At 39.9% G+C, this 20,459-nt stretch overlaps 1 protein-coding gene across 1 annotated transcript in view; it reads left to right on the forward strand.

Moving 5' to 3' along the window:
- Positions 1–20,459, forward strand: part of LOC118799056 (cadherin-7-like) — a 231,750-nt gene that overhangs the window by 188,111 nt on the left and 23,180 nt on the right. Inside the window, exon 9 of the mRNA XM_036558750.1 lies at positions 14,124–14,241. Coding sequence (XP_036414643.1) covers positions 14,124–14,241 — 118 coding nt within the window. The remainder of the gene's footprint in view (positions 1–14,123; positions 14,242–20,459) is intronic.

Genomic DNA, 20,459 nt, shown 5'->3' on the forward strand with positions numbered 1-20,459 from the left:
GACCATTTTACCAACTTCTCTTCAACAACTCATAATAAAACAGACTGTTTTGGTTACTATGCCTTTAAAACAGACATACAGTGTGGAAAAAAATTATCCACGCATTTTATTTTTGTTATTTAATATACTTCTAGTGCATACACCCACTTCAGGTTTAAACATATAATGTTATTTAGTATTGAGACACAGTTTAAAATATGCATGCATGTAAACTTTAAACAAGCAGCAACCACGTTGAAGGTGAAGGAGCTTCCTGAAGCTACAGAGTCCTAGCAAAGAGACTTAAACATCCCCGTCAGTACAGCTGTTTTGATAATATGCCACTGGAGAGTTCATGGATCCACAGCTTATCATCCTCAGACAGGTACACACAAGATTTCTCTCAGACTGATAATGAAGAAGGTAACAAAACAGCCGTCAGTGACTTGGGCCCAATCCCATTTCACCCCTCATCTCTACCACTGAGCCCTTAGCCCTCTGTTTTGAGTGTTCACGTCTAGGTGTAGGGTGTCCCGGTTCTTGTTGAGATAGAGGGGGTGGGGTGAAGTGTTGGGGCTACATGACCCTCCAAACAGAGGTTTTTCAGAGACTCCAAACAGAGAGTTATGAGGAAAAAAGGAAAACCAGCGGGATGGAGAACAAGAGACCAAAGAAACCCACAAATGTGAGAATTTTCTCTGTTTAAAAATTACGATAACCACTGTATTATATTAGTTTAATGTCGTTTCAGTGTATTTTGGTCATTTTCTTCATAACCAGAATAAAGAAAATCACTAATAGCATGCTAATGTCTTGGTAGCTAGCTAGCTAACTTTACTGCTCCACCTTAAATAGTCCAGCCATTGTGACACCTGATGTACCATTTAAGGTGAAACGGGAAAATTTGAACAAGAACCTGGTGAATATCTGACTTCAGCTTCATACCACTGAAGAATTAGGTGGGGGGGGTGATAATAAATAATTGCCCCCTTCTTTGAAGATCATATGATGCCCTAAATGTAACTAAAGCCCAGCAGTGAGGAGCTGAACTTTACCCTCCTCTGCTGTCACTGCAGACTGGCAGGGTCGCCTACAGAGCAGCGCTGGTAGCTGTTAATGAAGTGATGAGGGTCCCATTTTCGTAGGGCAAGATTTCAACCACTATCCCCTAATTAAGTACCATGGGGTTAGGGTGACACTCGAAAACAAGGGTGAAGGGGAAAAAGAAGAAATGGGATTGGGTCTTGAAAAGAGCTGCTAAAAAAGAAGCTCAGAGATGCACGTCTGAAATTTTACATGCAACAAATCAGAACCATTTTGGGAAAAAAAAAACAAACATAAGAAACAGAACTCCGTCAGTAATTCAGCTCCTCATGTTTGGAGAAAGAAGTGAATGATCTCATGAATCTCCACAGTGAAGCATGACGGTGGGAGCACCATGATCTGGAGCTGCTGCTCTGTAAACAGTACTGAAGTATCACAAGGCCATTGAAGGAAACATGAGTGGAGCGATTGTATTCGGAGGATATTAGAGGACAACTGAATCTCATCAGCCAAGAATGGGGACTTTCACAAGTCAATGACCCCAAACATACAGCCAGAATAAATCAAGACTAGATTCTATTATAAAGGGTTAAAGTTCCTGCATGACCCAGTCAACCTCCTGACCTGAACCACACTGGAAATTTATGGACGATTGCAGAGGGACCCTAGCAACCATGGGGAACTGAGGACATTTCTGTGTTAGTGTTAGATGTTAACAGTCTCTTTGTGAGCAAATATTCTGTCCTCAATAGCGTAAACTGAGCATGTAGCTAAGCTAACAGGCTCCAGTAAAATTCAGAAACTGAGGTTAAATCTTTACTAATGGAGCCAACATCCAAACTGTAACATCTAGGGTAGAGAATATGTTTCTTGAATGTCCTTTTTGAGCTTTAAAAGTTAGTGTTTCAGCTAGAGAGAGCATAAATATACACCACCGTTAGCTATCTTAGCACAGAAAATCTCTTTAGTGTTGCCTAAACTGTGCTAAATGGATAAAGTTACATACAAAGTGAATTACAAGATCTTTGCACTAAACATATCTGTGTAATGACCTGTCTGGCTGTCACCTGGCCATGATTTGGTGACCATATCTGAGTCTCAGTGTAATGTGGCATTCAGAAGACTCAGTTGTAAATGTGAAGTAAGTGACGTCTTGTGCTCAAAAAGAAGCAGGATGTGCTTATTAAGGGTGCAAATAGGAACTGAGAAAGTGATGTGAGAGAACACTAAAGAGCAAGAAGAGTGATAAACAAGGTGTGAAATACAGGGGGTAATTAATCTCTTGGACCCCCTGAATGTCTCAAAATCACATTTCTGGGGGTCCCTGAACATAAAATCATTATAGACCCTCAAATCCAGATTCAGTGAAGCTCATTGTTTATCTGCTTCACCCACAATCAGCTTCTGTCTCTGGTGTTCTTAACTAAGTAGAGCTGCAGCACTGCTCTGCCTCAGGGGGGCGCTGTGGCAGACTGGTTCACCCAGTTGGTCCTTCATAGCCTAGAAACTGTAACTCTGCCCGGATTCCTCTGAAAAACTTTACAATGAGCTGCAGCAGATCTGTAAATCTGAAAACTCGCCCAGTTTCCCCAGAGTTTGGAGTGAAGAGTGACTGTTCCTTGTTTCTCACACTGAAGACAGAAGAGGAGATGAGGAAGATCTCAGTTAATGAGAGGAAGAGCGCAGAACCGCACTAGAACAGAGACTTTACAGACGAACAACTGATAACACAGACATTTACTGACATTGAAGCATCAGTGGAGAGACAGTTAGCAGACAGACAGTGCTAGAGTAGCCAGACAACTTGGGAAATACTGGCGGGTATTTTGCACACTGGCTATAAATATTTTACAACTAACATGAAAATAAATTGACGACTCTTTTTTTCAGATTTAGTGTGTATTTCTCCTTGTGGTGAGTGTTGTTCAGTTCTGAGTGTCAAAAAAAATAAATAAATAAAAAAAACAAACAGCCAGAGAGAAGCCGTTCTCAATATTGATTGTCCAGCTGTGATGTATGTTTGTTTTTTATGGCACTCAGTGGAAAGGTTGATTTTTCCAACATAGTTAAGATGTAAACAGTGCCGTTCAGAGTGGTTTGGTGTGAAACGCTCCGTTCTAGATAAACTGACTGAGTCAGAACTGTTCACAGTGGTGGTGATAGGAACCAGACGTCCACCTCTAAAAGCTCCCTCACAGAAAGTTACTACATGACTTGGTTATGAATTCACTGCCTGATGACTGAGACACTGTTTTATGACAGTTCTGAGAACTTAAACTCCATTCATGGTGGAGGGATACATGCAGGGCGCTGTGAGGCAAAATAGTCCCCAAAGAAAACTTATTATTTCAGATTTTCCACTATTTTCCATCATCAACATTCCATATAGACTCAGAAGACTTGTGTAGGTTCACTGGTGGTTTTGGATAGTAAATAAAATGTCTATATCTGTGTTGTAGTCATGGCGACCCCTGGTTCCTATCATCACCACTGTAAAGACATCTGAATCATTTCACACCAAACCACTCTGAATCACTCTGTTTACATCCCAAATTAGTGGAATTACCCTTTGAGAAGTCCATGGTCTCTCTATATTGTGCTCTGAGGCAGCCATTGTTGAGCTCTCCACCACCTGAACGTCCATACCTTTCTTCCCGCCCCCTCCACTGAGATGGCCAAATTAAATACATAAATAAATAACAATATAAATAAAATATTTTTTCATGATTTGAGCTTTTTAACGCTTACATTTGAATTTTAGGATGAAGGGCTTAAAATAAATTTAATTGAAAGCTCATAATAAACAGCCTCTCCAAAACAAACCAAAAGCCACAGTGAGCTTAAACAGCCCTGCCTGTCTTTGTTCCTCATTGCGAAGCTTAGCATTAAAGCTTCATTAGGTCAGTATCTTCACACTCACTCAGAAACAGCCCAGGGGTGGTCATATCACACACTCAGCACGTCCCACACAACCCCCCCTTTACCCTGTCCGCCCTGTAATCACGGTCATTGCTATTAGAGGCTTTTTCATACATTTCATTTCATTTGTGAGCGTGATCTCCGCTCGGCTGGAGAAATATCAGTGTCCGCTCGGCGGAGAACGACAGAACGGTTGAAAATGAGCGACTGAGCTCTGGTCAAAGAGACTTTCACCGTCTGCACTGCAGTAATGAGCTGCTGAGTCAACTCTGAGTTAGAGGGGAGAGAGAACTGAAGGAGCTTCTACCTTTTCTTGTGTTTATTCTTCATTGTTTCTAACCTGTTCATCCTGTACAATTAACAAGGCTGGTTTTGTTACTGTCCTTAAATGTCCTCTGCTCTGATTGGCTGCTCTGTGTAGGTATTTGTATTTGCAGTCCAGACTGAAATAAACAGAACAAACTGTTACGCCACTCCAATGGAATAAAGGTCTGCATAGTCTGGAAGGCTAAGCATTGAGATATTTGCTTCCTGACAGCCAAGAACAGCACAACGTTGAACTCTTTTCCCAAAATCTGCTCTTTTACTCTTTTTACTGCTGCAGGCTGAACGCAGTAACAGCAGCTCTTATCACTGCAGTGTGAACGGGAAGGAAAAACAGCTGTAGACAGTGTAGGTAAAGATTTAGTGACATCACAACCAGGACAGGCAGGGAGGGAGGCAGGTAGATAGATAGATAGATAGATAGATAGATAGATAGATAGACCTGAGATAGATAGATAGATAGATAGATAGATAGATAGATAGATAGACAGACAGATAACCTGAAATAGATAGATAGATAGATAGATAGATAGATAGATAGATAGATAGATAGACAGATAACCTGAGATAGATAGATAGATAGATAGATAGATAGATAGATAACCTGAGATAGATAGATAGATAGATAGATAACCTGAGATAGATAGATAGATAGATAGATAGATAGACAGACAGATAACCTGAGATAGATAGATAGATATATAGATAGATAGATAGATAGATAGATAGACAGACAGACCGATAGATAGATAGATAGATAGATAGATAGATAGATAGATAGATAGATAGATAGATAGACAGACAGGTAGATAGACAGACAGATAACCTGAGATAGATAGATAGATAGATAGATAGATAGATAGATAGATAGATAGATAGATAGATAGATGGATATACAGATAGACAGACAGACAGACAGGTAGATAGACAGACAGATAACCCGAGATAGATAGATAGATAGATAGATAGATAGATAGATAGATAGATAGATAGATAAACAGGAGGATAGATAGATAAATACACAGAAAGACAGACAGACATAGATATATAGATAGACAGACAGACAGACAGACAGATTTACATGGTGCAAGCCTGTAAAGTGTTTTGAATGATGAACCGTAGAACATTTTGAAACTTTGTTAAAGTTTGCAGTGCTTTAAACTCTCCTCTTTAAAATGGAAGCACAGCTTGATTTTCCTTTAAACAGACCCTTTAAACCCCTCCGGTCTGTGTGATGAGGGTCTCTGCTCTTCATCAGGGAAAGCGCTGAGTGGATCTGCACTGATCCTGAGACAGTTCGACAGAAAGGCCTGCTATTCTGTCTCCACAGCCAACAACAGACGCTCTGATTAAAACGTCCCTAAAGTGCTAAAGCTGGTCTCTGAAGGGCGCTATTAACTCAGCACTCCAGAGCGCCTGCCATTGGTCAAAGTGTTAATTACGAATTAGCAGCTTAATATGTGTTTATTTGATTTTGTGTGCCTAAATACTCTTGTGTGGAGAAATGGTGTGAAAACAGGCCTGTGAAAGAGTGAGAAAGAACATCAGAGTGTAAACGAGTGCTGGTAATCGCTGGACCAAGTCCCAGTTTGAGGAGAGTTCCACTGTTCGGCCAAAAGGGGTTATTATTAGAGGGGATCTCACTCTCAGCTCACTCTTCTCACTAACGAGCGTTCATATGGCTCCACTTGGCCATGGTTCTGTGCGCCAGGTCTTGTCTATTTCAGGGGAACACAGAGAACATGCTGTGATTTGGTTCCCTTTATCATACTGGAACCAAGAGTTCTCCCCATGGCAAGACATGGTACATCAGATTCCCACCACAAAATGAACAGCTGTGGCTTGGTACAGTTTGTGTGGGGTTTAAAACTAACAAATCAACAAACTAATAAAATGAACAAACTAATGAAACAAACAAACTATCAAAAGCAGTTGAAAGTTTGAACACTCATTACCTGTTTTGTTGAATTTCTAATAGAAAATACTTAAAATAAGTTAAAATTCTCTGAAGGGAACCTAAATATGACATTTTCTGCAGATTTTGTTGCATAATTTCTATTTATTTCCGGAATTGAACCTTTTGGAAAACATGAATAAAATGTGGCATAACATTTACACACAATTTATGGTTAATTTTTTCCCCTCAATGTGTTAAATTCATCAGATAAACAGTAATTGTGTATTAAACGTGCAGAGGTGTGTCTCTGTCGTGGATGTGTAACTTATTTACACTCACTCAAACATTTGCATATGACTGTATGATTTAGAGTTGGGCTGCCAGTAATTGAGTAATCTACCAATTATTGTGATGAGAGATGGACAATCAGTTTTTCAATGAGACCAAGCAATAAAAATGCACTTAATTGATGATAACAAACCATGCATATCACTTCATACTTTCCAAAATACTTTCATAAGAAAAGAAAAATGCAAAGCCTTTAAAACAAACAAACAAACAAAAAACCCTATGTGGCAAAAATGCTTATTAACAGGTGTTTATCAGGCTCGGTTTCTTACACTAAGACGGTTTAGTCAGATATTCTCCAGGGTATGTTTTGGTTCGTCCATCTGAATTTACATGCTCAAATCGTAAGGCAAATTATTCAGTAACTGCATGAAATAAATGTAAATTTTGATTTTATTTATTTGTTATAAAAGTTCCCCTCAAATTAACAGAACATGTGTTTTATGACACACATATTGCTATATGCTTACAATTTACTGCTGAAAGCCAAAAATCTTAGAAGCTCTTTGTCTTATTTTATAATAATATTTTTTACAGAGCAGATCACTGAAGAGACGCCATCTGTTTATAGTTTATAGCTCAGATTTGTGGAAAAATGGGTCGACTTTCAGTAGAAAAAAAAAATCTGCTTCTTTTATTATAAGGGTTTAAAATGACATCACCCATCTATTTGACTGGAAAGAAGACAGTTACAGCTCCCATACGACCCCCACCTTTAGAATGTAGCTTATGAAATATGAAAGTTATGAAGAATATGATGTGCATTTTGGAACCACCGGTGGTCTCAAGGAGTTGAAAAGTTTAAAATATGCATTATCATTATGCAACTTTTTTTAGGCAAAAATTGTTTTTCGTAAATACCTCCTCAAAGCTTCTCTCGATCTGCTCAGACCGCGTCCAGGTCTTCATTAAGGCTGCATAGACTTGTCAGTTGGTTTAAGACACAGGATTACTTACTGTGAGCTACTAGAATGAAAACTTCACCATGTAGCTGAACAGCCAGGCTGGCCGCTTAATTGACAACAGATGTTGTGCTGGATTCAGACTCCCCCACAGAATCTGAGTCCTTTTTGAATTTTTTGCAAGAAAAATATATGTTTATAAATCAAAACAGAAATTGTGAATGTAGTGAATCTAGTCTCCACATACCTGTGTGACGACTGAAATGGCTTCTGCATTCAGTTACATGGCGTTTTGTTCATTTTCTATATTTCAGAGTGTCATACGGTGTCCTAAACGACATCAATGAGTCTGTGTAACCTAAATGAAAGCCTTATGAGTTTTGAAAAATGAATAAAAAGTCATTTTTAGTTCATTTTTGTTTAATATAATCAATATGCTTGTTGTATTTAAACTCTGCAAGCATTGTGGTAAGACATTTATTTCATTATAAAGTTTTGGTTGGAAATACAGCCAAGCAAGCTCTCCCATTGGTTAGGACTTCAGGAGCTAAACTAAAGGCCTTATGTGTCAAAATAACCACCAATATAATTGGGAAGCGTAAGAGCAATCAACCAATCGTGTTCTGATTTACAGTGGGTGGGACCTAATTCATGAGAAAAACATTACTCTAGGCCAGTGGTCAACAAACTTCATCCTGGAGATCTACTATCCTGCAGAGTTTAGTTCCAACCTGCATCTAAAATGCTGACCTGACACTGAAGATCCAGCCAATCAAGAGCTTAATGAGCTGGAGCAGGTGTGGCAGACGGTGGTTTGAGCTAGACTCTGCAGGGAGGTAGATCTCCAGGACCAGGGATGGTGACTACTGCTGTAGGTCCTCTGGAAGTTCTAGAGCAGAGGTGCCCAATCCTGTTCCTGGAGATCCATCACCCTGGAGTGCACAGATTCAACACACCTGGCTCTATATTAATATTCAGCTGCCCCTGAAGGCCTTCATTACCTGGATCATGTGTGTTTGATTAGGGCAGGAGCTAAACGGTGCAGGGTGGTAGATCTGCAGGACCAGGAGTGGGCACCCACGTTGTAGGTCTTCAGAAAAATCTGAAAACTTAAAGGGATAAAAGCAGATTGTTGAACGGTTGCTAAGCAGTGATTGGAGGAGAAATGAAGCAGACATTCAGAAAAGATGTAAAAGAGCACCAGAATTATGATCACCTGTAAAGAAAGGCCGATTAGTTAATTAGTTAGTTATTAGTCAATTTCTTCACTGTGCTGATAGTAAAATTCCAGCTGAGATTCAAGACAGCCATTTAGATTTTGCTGCAATTGCTCAGGGGGGCCCCCTAGTGGCTTTGCCCTTCTGAGCATGCACCTGTAAAGCCCATAGGATGATCTGGGCCTGATCTTATGAGTGGTGGACCTCTTTCAGCACAGCAGTGGCACTGATATGGTAGGGTGTACCAGGCACAGCAGTGTTGCTGGGGTATTATACATGAGAGTGGTCCACCACCCAAAAATATCCAGCCAAAAAGCGTCACTGTGGTCTGAAACTGACCATTGATTGTGCACACAAACAGACAGGCTACAGTCTCTTAATCTATGCCAGCAAGACTGATCTGCAAGGCATGTGTTTCTAATAAAACATCCAGCATGAGCGATTATTCAGTTCAGTTCAGAGTTATTTGTATTGGGCTTTTTGCGATGGATGTTAGAAGCAGCTTTACAATAATCCAGATCGAAGTCCCTAATGAGCAATGATTATCATATTGACCAGCGTTCGTTTCAAATGGACAAGCACAGCACTTCTGTACACTGCGGTGATGACGACTGTATCTATATGAGCTGTGAATAAACATTGTTGGTGCAAGCAAAGTGTTTCAAAACACAGGATTTACTGACCGATTCCGTCCTGCGGCTCTTGTTTTTACACAAGCTTAGGCCACTGTTGTCTCACCAGCTTTCATTTGTATACCATTATCTAGATCGATGCCCAGCTGGCCAGAGCCTGCAACCTCTTCATAAGAGGACAGCGTTCTCATAAGTTAATCAGACAGTATTGATCCTTGTCTCCCCCCCCCGAAGATTTAGATCAGCTTAAAAAGATTCCCCCCCTCGAGAGCACTGCTGCCAAATAACCACTTAGGACAATTATAAGCGATAAGTGGAATCACTTACGCTTAAAACTTTAGCCTCTTTCAAAATGAATCGACTTCAGTCTGTGGCATAAATCACGATATAGTTTATCTGCCCCCACCTGCCATCTTCAGCTCGCCCGATGAATAATAATGCAGGTTATGAGAGGGGGCGATCAACACGCCTGGACAAATTATCTGGAGATCCTTTTTAAAATGTGCCAGTGAAGGGAAAGAAGTTTAATTTTTGAGTGAAAGGCTGAAACATTGATTACCACCTCGATGTAAACAGCTCACATAATAAGAACAGAAGAAATGCACAGTGACATTTGAGTTCTAAACCACAATAGGTTTGCTCGATAAGGGAACGCGGGGTAAAATGTCACAGTGCTTTTCTATGTATTTAAACAGATTCAAGTAGAACGTGCTGTCTGGGTCATCTTCTCATAGCCGTGTGATCTGGGGGTTTTGACAACTATCAGATGGATATTTCTCAGGATTCACACTGAAGACCGTTTTTGTTCCAAGTATCTTTTTTTCCCAATGTTTTTCAAATTGCAAATATTTGTCTGCAAGTTAGACATATTAATTTAATCTCCCTCTTGTGATACAGCAAATATAGCAAATATATACCGATGAGCCAAAACATTTTGGCCGCCAGCCTAATATGCTGTTGTGCTGCCAAAACAGCTCTGACCTACCACAGGCATGGACTCTACCAGACATCTGAAGGTGTACTGTGGTATCTGGACATTAGCAGCAAATCCTTTAAGTTCTTTAATGAGGTAGAGCCACTGCGGATCGGACTTGTTGTTCCAGCACATTGCATAGATGCAGGATTGGATTGAGATCTGGAGAATTTGGAGGCCAGGACAACACCTCAAACTCTTCCTCATGTTCCTCAAACTGTTCCTGAGCAAGGTGTGCAGTGTGACAGGTCATTATCCTGCTGAAAGAGGCCATCAGGGAACACCATCACCATGAAGGAGTGCATCACACTCCCTCCACCAGCTCATCTTCTTCCCTCAGTGCATCCAGGTCCATCACTTCTCCAGGTAAACGCTGCAAACGTACCCAGATGTCCACGTGATGTAAAAGAAAATGGGACTCATCAGACCAGGTGGCCTTCTTTCCATCTCTCCAAGGTCCAGTTCTGACCCTTGCATGCCCATTGTAAACACTTTAGACAGTGGACAGGGGTCAGCATTGGTCTGCAGCTATGCAGCACCATACCCAGCAGTATGAGATGGACTGTGTGATGTGACCTTCATCCCGTAACCATCATTAAACATTTCAGTAACTTGTGCCAGAGCAGCTTTTCCTCCAGTTTGGACTGGACAAGATAACCTTTGTCACTCATGCTTCGATGAGCCTTGGATGCCCTGTCGCTGTATCATGGTTTGTTTGGTGTGGTCCATTGTTGGTAGGTACTTGCTGACCAGGAGCACCACACAAGCCTTACCATTTTGGAGAGGATCTGACCCCAGTCATCTGACCATAATGATTCCACCCTTGTTAAAGTCTCTCAGGTCTTCACGTCTGACCATTTCTCTCACATCCAACACGTCAACTATGAGAACTGACTGTTCACTTACCATCTGCTATGTCCAGAACTTGACATGCATGTTCATAATGTTTTGACTCGTCAGTGTAGTTTTGCAGCTTATCAGTAACTCACTGTGAGAGCCAGGCAGCCTAAAGTACAGCTTTAATTAGTTTTAACACGTCGCTACAGCTGAACTTCCCAAAGTAAACCGTGAGAGAACTTAATATCCCCTCATATAAATTCAAAACACTTATTTATTTTTTGCTAGCACTTTATTTTATTAGCCCACTGTAGATACTTTGTAGTACCTTTCATTTAACTTATATTCCAGTAAATATCTATTAAACTCACCTTAATTCTAAACTTAAATCCTAACTCTGTTGGGAACCTGAGTTCACCAGATCTGTAGATAATAATGTTGGGCCTGTCCAAATAAATTAGAACCTTGTTTTCCAACTTTTTATTCACCTTAGAAATGTACCACAACTGTCATGTAAATAAAATAGATTTTATTTCATGCTGGTATTTACAGTTCTGCCAGAAAGACTGAGGAGGCAGGAGTGAAGAGGACAGTGTTTCTATCCTTAACTGAATTTTATAAGTTAAAATATAACAATTCAGTAGAAATTTGAGTTTTGACGTAGGCCCCGCCCACGGGTTCAGGTCTTGGAGAGGCGTTGAGGACCCGAGGACCTGATAGAGACGCTATCCTGCAGGATCAGCGAGGGTCTCAGCGCCTCTCTGGGGGTGGACAACCAGACAGGGCCCCAACTGGTGGTGGTGAGGTGGAATGAGGGGAATGTTGAAATGTAACTGAAAACAGCAGATTAGGTCCGAAAGTCAGAGTCACAGGTATGTCACAGGCCTGTGATTGGTCAGGAGGAATGAATGAATGAATGAATGAATGAATGAATGATGCAGCATTAAAGTCTTCATGGCAGAACTTTTGCCGGCGCTTCCATTCCTGCTGTCATCAAAAATGAAATTTGCCAGTTTGACAGTCTTTGCTAATGATGGCCATTTCACTCATACTGTACTGTTCACTTACAGTAGTTGCTGAAAACAACATTTACAATTTTATTTGTTGCAGAGATGTGTTGTTTACATATGTACAATAATTAATAAACCTTGTTCAGCATTATGGAGCTTCTGTTCGTCCTTGATGCCACCAGTCATGCATGTATTGGAGATGAAATTAAATAGCGTAGACCTTCAGATTTAATTTGAGGGAATTAATTACTGATGGCCTTTTCGGTCAGTAACTGTGTCACCTGGACTGATCTGCTCTTTATCAAAGAGAGGAAATTATTAACACTTTAAATTCATTTTACTTGCTTCATGTGCTGTGAAATGCTCACTGTTTAACTGACCTGCTGTATCATCGCTGCTGTGTAGGTGAGCACAAACCCAGTCAGACTTATCTGACACAGCGTTACAGCGCTGCTGTCTCTCGGGGTCTTTGCTGAGAAGCAGATGTATAAAGGCTTGTTTATACCTTGACTTGCATCAACAGGACTTTTCAATGAACAGCTCATGTTTGGATTTCACCTGAACGCTTGAAAAGCCAGATGTAAACACCTAATATGTGTTGTGATCCGATTAGGATCAGGTGTCTCAGGTGTAGTGGTGTAACGATACACTCAGCCCACGATTCGATGGGATTCACAGTACTGGGTTCATGATTTAATATTTCTCACAAGGTAAATGATGACTATCCAGAAATTCTGGATCCTTATCTCTTTTAAAAAAGAATCGTAAGACTTTTCTTTTTGGACGTGTTTTATGAATTAATTTCGCTTTGTTCTAGAAACTCTGGATCTTTGAAGGAAAATCTTGAAAGTTTTCCTTTTAGATGTACTTTATGAATTTTGTTTTGTTATAAGAATTTCTGGATCTGTTTAAGTACAATTCTAAGATTCTTCTTTTTAGACATGTTTTTTTTCTGAATTTGGTTTTGTTTATTTTCTGTAAAGCACCTTGAGTTGATGTCATGAACTGTGCTATAAACTTCTTCTTCTTATTATTATTATTATTATGGTTGTTGTAGTACTGACTAACAGCACTAGAGCGGGGAGCCAGGAGGAGTTGAGGCTGGTGCAAAACTACAATATGAACATACTATAAAACTATACAACAGTGTTTATTAAGCATTTCATTTATTGTATCTCGTGCAGTAGATTTAGAAGGTGCTGAACAAACCAAAAGCCAATGAAACTGTTTTATTTTAATGACTATGTAGTTTTGCTTGGATCACTGAAAGTTAACCATCCATCCATCCATCCATCCATCCATCCATCCATCATCTAAACCGCTTATCCTTCTGGGTCGCGGTGGGGTGCTGGAGCCTATCCCAGCTGTCATTGGGCGGAAGGCAGGATACACTCTGGACAGGTCGCCAGTCCATCGCAGGGCTCAAAGTTAACCAGAGTTGAAAATCTTTTTAAACTGCTGAAAGTTTTGAGTGCTGATGAGTTCTGGCATCACAACAAGGGGATAAAATATGTACACGATTTCACAAGACACCACTTTTGTTTCCATTTTTGCAGTGTTTTTTAAAGAAAGATGGCGATATCTAATTTATCCAATCTAAATATCTAAACACCTTCCTGTTTAATCTGATATTAAAGCTACTTAGTGTCACCAAAAATTTGTCAAGCAGCTGAGACAGTTTATTGATGATGACACTGTGTTTAATTTCACTGAGAGTAGTGCGTCGGGGACGACGGCACACAGAAGCGTTACCTGCAGCTACACTGAGGATGTTAAACTTTTTAAGTGTCTCAGATTATTTCTACGAGGTGCTAATATAATTGTACTAATGTGTTTTGAATATCGCTCAACTATCAGTCAGCCTTTCTATGCCACCTCGATCCCTCCAGCCTCTCTGTTCTGAAGCTCCAGCTCTGGTTTGGTCTGAAGGTGCTCCGTCAAATCATGCATGCTCAGTGAAGCTGTCAGGTTTGTGCTGGTTTGCTGAGGCCTGGCGTGAGGAAGCATCTGAAGCTGCTTTTGTCTGTCTCCATGTCCTCAGGTGATCCAGACCATCAGCGCGGTGGATAAAGACGAGCCTCCCAGTGGCCATCGCTTCTACTTCTCCCTCGCTCTTCCTGCAGGCAGCAACCACAACTTCACCCTGAGAGACAACAAAGGTGAGCAGGTTGTCTCTGAAGTGCCGTCTGGGGTCGAAGCTCAGCGCAGAAACAAGAGGCATGGAGGATAATAAGGAAGCCTGAGATGGCCTGAAAAACAGGCTGTATGCAGGATTATGTAGTGTTGAAGCTCCTTTGGATAATCCTTAAAAATCAGTTATCACAAGCATGATGGGCAGTCAGGTCTGTAAATATTTGGAAGTTATTTAGCTTTCTACGTATTGGAAATTAAATTTAGATTTAATTTGAGGGCTGTTACAAACAAATAATGTTGGAATTACAACCACTTTCAAACACAACCCCCCCACCCACATTTAGGGCCACAAAAGAATCAGACTGCTCAGCTGCTCCCTGAGCAGGTGTGTGTTTTTTCCCTCATTATTTCATTTACAACTGAGCAGATTAAAGGTCTACTGGCAGCTTCACTGTCAGTAAAGAAAACTGTCATTAGGCTGAAAAATCAAAACAAACCCATCAGAGAGAGCAGAAACATTAGATAAGGCCAAATCAATTATACTGCACATTATTAAAAACAAAGGCCAGGAAGAAGGCAGAAAACAACTGGAGTGGATGGCAAGAATTATTTCCCTGCTGATAAAAAATCTTCAAAACACTTGGCCAGGTCAACAACCAGCTTCTCTGAGGCTGGACGCCAGCGTATCTGACTCAAATCAACCACCAAGAGGAGACCAGAGTGAATACAGAAGGTTTAACACAACATGTAAGCCTCAGAAACAGGAAGAGGCCAGATCATCACAATCGTCAGATTTTTCATTTCAACACTAAAAAGTGCTGAACTGCAGAAAATATGCCGATTCTTAATGTTCCACACTGATTTTCAGACTTTGGGACTCATTTACTTCAAAACAATGGGATCTAACTGCTCACCATGTGGCCATGGGGGATAGGGATGCAGCCTCACTTCCTGCTCTAAAATGCAGGGCGTGGCTAAAACAAGGCTCCACCCACATACTAAAACTCTGCATTTTGGTAGTGACATGAAAACCTGGTACAAAAAAAGGAAAAAAAATGTAAGTATTATTTGTGCAACTGTAAATTTAGGGGTTGGGGTTTGGGACAGACTCCTCCCAATAGAAAATACCCTATAAATGATGATGGTGTATATATTTAGCTTATTACAGTCTCTATTAATGTCTTGGATTTAAACAGATCAGAACATCATCCTTGTAGCTCAAACAACTTTTAGTGTGTGAAAAGTTTGATATGGGCCCTTCAAGCAGTACAGTTCTGTATCTTTTTGTACACTCTAATTTTATACTATACTGAAAAACACTATGTATGTATATACCAGCCTATTCAGCCAACAGTTCAGCTCAGCACATTTCACTGTTTCAGCCTCGACTTACTTTGTTAATGTTTCACATTAAAAAGTTCATTTTGAAAGTACATATTAAAGTGGGCAGAGTCATAAAGCCACTATCATGACTTTACAAAGTGGTTTTAGTCCAAATTGAATCTATTTTCACTCACTCAAAAATAAAACATCCTATTGTTCATATAAATGGCATCATTACGGATAGTTAGGTAGATGTTTTGGTCATACTATTTGGATGGTCCCCTATAGATGCTCTACAGATACTTAAATAATTAAACTTTTTGCTTAAATTCAGTTGATCATCAACAACGTTATGGTTAGGGTTAGGAGTAGATGTAGGTTTTGCTTTGAGGTTAAAAATAGGGATAGATTTAATCAAATCTTTCACACTAAACTTGAAGTTCAGTTGCATTTAGTGGATATTTAGTTGAGTGTTACTATAGATGATAAACATCATATCTACTCTCATTTAGTTTCACTTTTGTGAAGCAGAGTTATAAGTGTGCAGGAAAAACACCAAACCAAAGCTCTCCTCCAACACCAGAGACAAGCTCTCATAAACTAAGATGAAGGATGTGCTGTAAAATATCTAGAACAATAGAAAAGTCCTAACACGTAAGATTAAAAACACAAACAAACAAAACCACTGTGTAGCAGTTCTCTCTCCATCAGCCAGCTCGAATACCTCTTTTTAAAGCTTCGGCTCCTCCCGTTACACCGTCCAGGCCTCTGACTGGTCAGAGGTCCTCCTCACATGACTGACGGCTATAGCAGGTACACCTGTGAAGGGAAAGAACAGAGAAAGAGACACAAACACAAACTACCAAAATATGTGTTGGCATTATAACCACCCAAAAGAAAGTAACTGTAGTTGCTTTTCTTCACACATCAAACATCAAAAATGATGGTTTTTCAAGGGTTCTTTAGTAAAGAAAATGGTTCTATAGATTGGTTATATGGTTATATAGAACCATGAATATTCCAAGAAGCCCTTGCATGATTAAAGGGTTCTTCGCATGGTGAAAGTGTTCTTCAGGTTAAAGGAGAATGTGCTTGATATAGTTCTATTTAGAGCCTTTTTGAAAACGGTTCTATATAGCACCAGAAGGGTTCTGCTATTGATACGTGCTATACAGAACCGTATACAACACATTCTCCATCAATCTGAAGAATGCTATCATGGTGTAAAGAACTTTTAATTATGCATCGGGCTCTTTGAGTGTTCCTGGTTCTATATAGAACCGTTTTCCTTACTAAATAACCCTTGTAGAACCATCTTTTTAAGTGTGTTGAAATCATACAAAAGTGGGAATGGAACATGTTAGAGTTCTAAAGTTTAGCCTGGCTAAAAGGAAAAGACTGAAGACAAAGTGCACAACTTTGTGTGTCCAGACATCACCAGTCTATCTGCATGGGTTGCCGTGGTAACGACGTAGGCGTCAGTAACTACGTAGCTACGCTGGTGACGCGGATTTCAAGCGCGGATGCAGGAGAGATGGAGGAGCATCATCTCGCCCTCCAAACTCTTCAGAACTCTCATAATCTCATAATCATGAATCTTTGGAGCTCTTCTTGAATCCCAGCACTGCATCACTCTGGATTTGACATCGTCGCTGTTTGTCGTGTTGTTAGTGATGCAAGACACGTTGAAATCTGATTTGAGTGTCTAGAGCGTCCAGACTAGGTGGGAGATAGGAGTTGCATTTCAAACCACCTTCAAATGCTATGGTTTGCAAAAAATCTGATTTTTATATATATTTTTTGTTTGTTTGTTTTTCAAAAAATCTGGATATGACAAAAATCAGATTTGGGCTGGCAGTCTAAACAAGGCCTCAGACTCCTGGCCATGGATGACTGTAGCATCACCAGGGTTCAAACTCCTGAACCGTGATCTCCTAAAGCCTTGGGTTCACTACAAGACTTTTGACAGTCTTAACAGATCATAAAAGACTGAGTATCTCACGCTTTCACACTGGTTTCTGCAGATTTTCAGGGGCAACTGAAATATTGAGGATCACACACTAAACGACTGCTAAACTGAACGGAACTCGCTGAGCTCACTAAAACTCAGGTGTTCTCCCATTATTAGAAGACGCAAATAAACAAGCCTGCTGCTGTTTTCTCTGCCGCTTGCACTGAAACAGTAAAGAAGCAGCAGCTAAACATGTTTAATGAGAATCATGGGTTTAAAATGTGATCAGTTTGGTATTTCTAGAGGTTTAAATGATCATAAACTCGATTGTGCCTTAAACTCAGCTCATTAAAAAGCTTCACACTTGAGTGACTTTTTACCATTTTTCTTTGTTTACTTGCTGTATTTTCTCCTTTCATGCTCTCAGTTTTCATTGGCTGTTGGAGGAACCCGTTCAGATTGAGTCGCTGATCAGTTTACACTAGATTTCACTCAGAGTCGGGTTAAAAAATCAAGCGTTTGATGAACTCTGACTGGTCTGAATTGCGATTGAGAGGCGGTAAATCCGGGTCAGCGCCGCTCACACGCGACTCGACTCTCTCTCCAACTGTCGACTCAGCCCGACCCAAAAATCTGCAGACTAGAGCCGACCAGCTCAGACTCAGCCTGAGTATCGGAACTAAAATCAGGGTAAAGGTCGTGTAGTGTGACCCGGCTTCATGAGAAAGCCAGTTTCAAAGGTATGCAAGGTTGCCTATGTTGAAAAAAACACATGGAGACGTGCTGACATGAGCGTTTATTACCCAGTCTAGGTTTTGAATGGTCACTGTAAATACTAGGCTTTCTCAAGGCGACCTCTGGAAATGGTTGATATAACACACTGACAGACATTAAATCACCTTATATTGTCTATTTGTTGATTCATATGAATTCTGAAGGGCGTTAAATGCTAACGGCCCTGATAAAACACTTTACACATCATTTCCTCTGATGGCCTGAGACATTTGCAAAGTAAACGAATAGCCTAGATCACTCTGTCTTTAACAGTACTGCACTTGACTCTCCTCTGGTTGCGAGATCTGTTCTAGATAAGGGTCAAGTCTCTAATTCGACAGAACAGGTAAAATCCTATTACTGTGCATGGCTGCTAAGTTGCTATCTGCACAGCTGTACTGAGCATGAACGCAGACAGCGCCGTCCTTCAGCTGCCAAATTAGCGCAGCCCTGCATCCTCCAAACCTCAGACTGCAGCTCGTCAGCCGTGGATAAGAAGCTAAAACTCCCAGCTTGTTTGCTTCACCTTTGAATGCGGTTTTCCGGATTAGAACGCCCATGAATGTTAATTGATGGTTCTAGCGGTGCGGGACACAAACAGATCAGATCTTTTAAGTATAATGGAGCAATTTGAAAGTATAATTTAATCTCTGAGTGAACCGTCTCTACTTGAACAAAAATTTCTCTGCTCTGTGCCTGTCGTCAGAGAGACAAGTGCAATGTTTCTGTGCATCTGATTTGTTTCTTGTTTTCCCGTATTGTCAAATTCTGTCACAGCTGAGAATCCAAAGTGGGATATTTATAAGGATCTGATTTTTCTGGAGGACGTTTGTCACTGTGACTCAAATTATTTCTGTCAGGTCGTCTCAGACTGATTTTTAGCTTCAGTGTGATGCTCAGTATTACCGAGCTGTTCGGGTGCTGGATTCTGAATGCATTCTCTGCCTAGATCACACAGCTTTCCATCCTTCCATGCATTCATCCACATTTCCATCTGTTTATCTGCTGGGTACTTTTTTCTGAGTGGAAATGTAGTTAACAAACATACATCTGCACATTTTACTGCACAACCACAGTTTATTTACTGAGTTTAACGTATTGGGGGACAATACAGAATACAAGCCTGCACAAAATGTTTGGTACATATTAAATTTTATTCTTCTCTAATATTTTACACTCAGCAAATAAACAGAAAGCGCTGAAATAAACATGTTAACTTATTTCCATTTAAAAAACACAAAATGTAATTTGACTGGGGGTGTTCAAACTTTTGCATATGACTGCACCTGCCTTTTCAACCTACAACAGTTTAGCCCCGCCCACTCACACTGAAGTATATAAAGTTTATAAACAGCCTGTTTAGTCCTAAGGGATTAAAAAAGGTTGGAAAATGATCAAAGAAAAAGGTTACTGTAATAATTTCTGGTGCAGAAAAACACACAAATGTCATAAGTGAGCATTACAAAAATGTAAAATACAGGCTCTGTAGTCATTTAACCCTTAGAGGTGCACAGTTATTATTATCAATTTACTGTACTATTCAAATATAACAACAGTTACATAATTAGTTGTTAGTTGAAATAATTACTTGTACATTCAATTTACATTATGCATCAATAATTTTAGTCTTAAATGGCTTTTTCTGTTTGTTTTGTTGTAAAACATGGCAAAAATATAAAGAATATATGGTACCACTTTATTTTGATGGTCCACTGTAGATGCTCAGGCTGTTTAGTTAAAGTCACATTCAATTAAATATCAAATAAAGGCAAAATTGTAAATAAAGGCTTGAAATTTAATCTGAAAGATTCTATTAAGTCAAACTCTAAACCTAAACCTAACCTGAACTTCAACACTAAACCTACACCTAATCCTGAACCTAACCCTTACTGTAATATTGTTGATGCTCAGCTGAGGGCGTTTAAGAGCACTGTCCATTCATTACATTCAATCTTTAAAAATTTGACCTCTAACCCCAAAGGTCAAACTTTACATATTTACTCTCCTATGTAATCATATATGTTTAATATTTTATTTCTTATAAACCTTACTATAAAGGCCCAGATCACTTTTATCCAGTGACAAAAAATTAGTTCAGTAGACACTAAATAGTTTCTGGTGTGAATAAATCTCAGGAATTTGGTCATAAAGATAAGATTTCAGAATTAATTGGAAAATAGCCAATCAGTAAATGTG

Source organism: Colossoma macropomum, unplaced genomic scaffold, assembly GCF_904425465.1.
Source record: "Colossoma macropomum unplaced genomic scaffold, Colossoma_macropomum, whole genome shotgun sequence".
Lineage (NCBI taxonomy): Eukaryota > Metazoa > Chordata > Actinopteri > Characiformes > Serrasalmidae > Colossoma > Colossoma macropomum.